This window comes from Alligator sinensis, unplaced genomic scaffold (genome assembly GCF_000455745.1).
Source record: "Alligator sinensis unplaced genomic scaffold, ASM45574v1 scaffold98_1, whole genome shotgun sequence".
In the NCBI taxonomy this organism is placed as follows: Eukaryota; Metazoa; Chordata; order Crocodylia; family Alligatoridae; genus Alligator; species Alligator sinensis.
The window spans coordinates 972,561-975,147 of NW_005842058.1; the positions used below are offsets into that span (position 1 = coordinate 972,561).

At 49.9% G+C, this 2,587-nt stretch overlaps 1 protein-coding gene across 4 annotated transcripts in view; it reads left to right on the forward strand.

Annotated features, from left to right (window-relative positions):
* NPM2 (nucleophosmin/nucleoplasmin 2) overlaps positions 1-2,051 on the forward strand; it is a 6,123-nt gene extending 4,072 nt beyond the window's left edge. For 3 of the 4 annotated variants that reach the window (XM_006022991.1, XM_014519643.1, XM_025203461.1), the window contains exons 7-10: positions 230-258; positions 713-752; positions 1,300-1,371; positions 1,940-2,051. In XM_006022991.1, coding sequence (XP_006023053.1) covers positions 230-258; positions 713-752; positions 1,300-1,344 — 114 coding nt within the window. In that variant the 3' untranslated portion in view covers positions 1,345-1,371; positions 1,940-2,051. The remainder of the gene's footprint in view (positions 1-229; positions 259-712; positions 753-1,299; positions 1,372-1,939) is intronic. The other variant, XM_025203460.1, reaches the window with a different exon arrangement.
* The last annotated feature ends 536 nt before the right edge of the window (positions 2,052-2,587 follow it).

The window sequence follows — 2,587 nt, forward strand, 5'->3', positions numbered from 1 at the left end:
CTTGTTTTTTTCCCCCCCCCCCCCCCCCCCCCCAAGTAAGTGGAATGGCGCTTGTCCTGTTGCTGTGATTTTATGCTACAAGTAGTTTCCTGAGTGGGTAAAACTCATGAAAAATGACCTACATTCTCCTCTGGAAAACAAGGGACTGGGTTGGTGGGCTCCCTTCTTTCTCCTCCTCTGTGAACTGGAGTTTGTCTGGTTTAACTACATCTCTCTCCTTTTGTCCCAGAAGAAGAAAGTGGAGAAAGAAGAGGTCAGGTAAGTAAAATATTTAAGGGGTGTGGGGCCAGGGGAAGGATGAAGTGGTTCTCCAGAGCTGGTGGTGGAGGCCTGGTCTTGGTGGGTGCTTGACTGGTGGCCATCTTTCAATGCCTGGTGAAGCTGGTATCTGGGACTACATAAGTTAAGAAATTTGCACTGCCAGGATGTAATACTGGCAAAGAATGAAGGATAAAACATCCCTAAAGTGTCATGAGTTAGCCCTTCTTGATACCTCCCAGAAATACCCAACACATGGCTAGGCTAAAGCTTGAACCCACCTCCTGGATTTCTTCCCCCCCAGTGAGTTGAGGGACCTCAGTGCTGTGTTTGTTTTTGTTTTGTGTGTTGTTGTGTATTTTTTGTTTTGTTTTTTTTTTTTTTTTCATCTATGACTTTATGGCCTGACTTGGTGGCAGAAGTACTAACCTCCCACTTCTCCTTCTCTCCCAAGCAACCCTGTTTGTTCTGATGAGGATGCACCTTCTAACAAGGTAGGAAGCCACATCTGCATGTTTGGGGCAGGGGTGCTGGTTCTGGCAGCACTTTGTGGAGAGCATGTCTGAAGTGTCTGGCTTCTTATTCCTGACACTTCCCCTCTGCTTTCTGCTGGGTGCACCAGTCCTTGTGCAAGTGCTCCCTGGAGCCCAGTGACTTCAACCCCAGACACAACTTGGGCTGTGGTGGTCATGGCATGGTGTTGATGTCCTCCAAGTGATACCATTTGTGAGGCATGAGAGCATACAAACAGTTGCTAGAAGAGTGTTCCTGTCTGAAGCAGCTTGAGTCCCTGACTGGCTTCCAGATCCCAAAAGGGGAGAATTGATTATCCAAGATCAGTACCAGTTGCCTTACCAGGCTACTGCATTTGTGAATGCCTGCCTGGAAGATACAGAGTAGGTGTCTGAATAGCCAGACTTAGCCTGCATCTGCAGATGTGTGCAGCAGGCTCTTCTGTATTGTGAGCCACATGGAGTGTCTCTGGCTGAATCTCCAGTCACGGGCTGCTCTAAAGTCATTTTGCTTTTCCTTTTGCTGCAGGGGAAAGGAGCAGGCAGAGGGAGGAAGCCAGCAGCCAAGAAATAGATGGACATGCAGTGAGGCACCCACAGGGTAAGGGCTCACCTGACAGGGTGCTAGTTGGGTGCTATGTTCTTGCCTCTAGGGGAGGGATCCTGAGGGCTGCAAGGCACAGTGCTGAGAGAAACCAGTATCTTGTACCCAGAGCTCCTTTTGCCATCAGCAGCTAGGGTATCCTGCACTTGGAGATGCATGATTAGTAGACCTTGGGAAAGATGCTGGGTGTATCTCTTAGTATGTCACACTGGTGGAGCAATAACAACCAGGTGCCCTGGGAGAAACCTGGAGGCCTGTCCTCCCTCCTTGAGGGATTCTGCCTGCCCTACAGCCACCAAGAAGCCGGTGGCATGGAGACCTACAGCCAGCAGAGACCTGGTATTAAGGGCACAACTCCAGGTCTGGGACTCTAGCCTGCCCATCACTACTGGAGGATTACTCCTCTCCATTAAAGTGAAGCCAGGCGGGTGATCCTTCTGCGTTCTGGCCTACAAGCCACCTCCAGCTGGGGGGCAGAGCTGCAGCTCACTTGCCATCTGTAGAAAAACCCCAGGTATAAAAATACCCCATCTTGTGTTGAGACTCGTTTGCTCTTCCCTTCCAGGGCCTGCTGCCGAAGAGAACAGAGATTTCTTTGTATATGTGTGTGCACACTACTTATTTCTCTAAATTTATCCATAATAACAATAAAGCGCTCTCTTTTTCTTTTTCTTTTTTTTGCACTTTGGGCCTACTGCTGTGAGGCTTGTGGGGTGACTTGGAGAAGATGAGCCAGATGTGTTCAAGATGAATAATTGAGGCTAAGCTTTTAGCCCTGGCACCACAGCTAGGTTCTTCCCCTTGGCTGGGTGTAAGGGGCCCTGAGACTGGAGTGTGAGGCGGATGTTTGGATACAGGGTTCAGATAAAATGCTACTGATTCTGTCAGGAATTGCCTACCAAGCTAGCTGTAATACTGCTTGGCTCCTATAGAGGACAGCCCTGCAAAGGGAAAGAAACCATCAGCTGTGGCAGGGGCTAGTTAGCTTCAGGGCTTGACTGAAGCCCCCCACAAAAGGAGAAGCTGGAGTGAGGGCCAGGCTAGCTCTCGGGTCCCTGTCCCTTGTCTCTGTTGCAATTTCTTTGGGAATAGCTGGGCTCTTCAGCCTCCATGCCTGTCATCCCTGCACACCAGTTTGTCCTCAAACTGAGGGTTTGGTCTGCCTATAGGGTGGTCTCTGTCCATCTGCCCCAAGAGCAGAGAAGCATTCTTC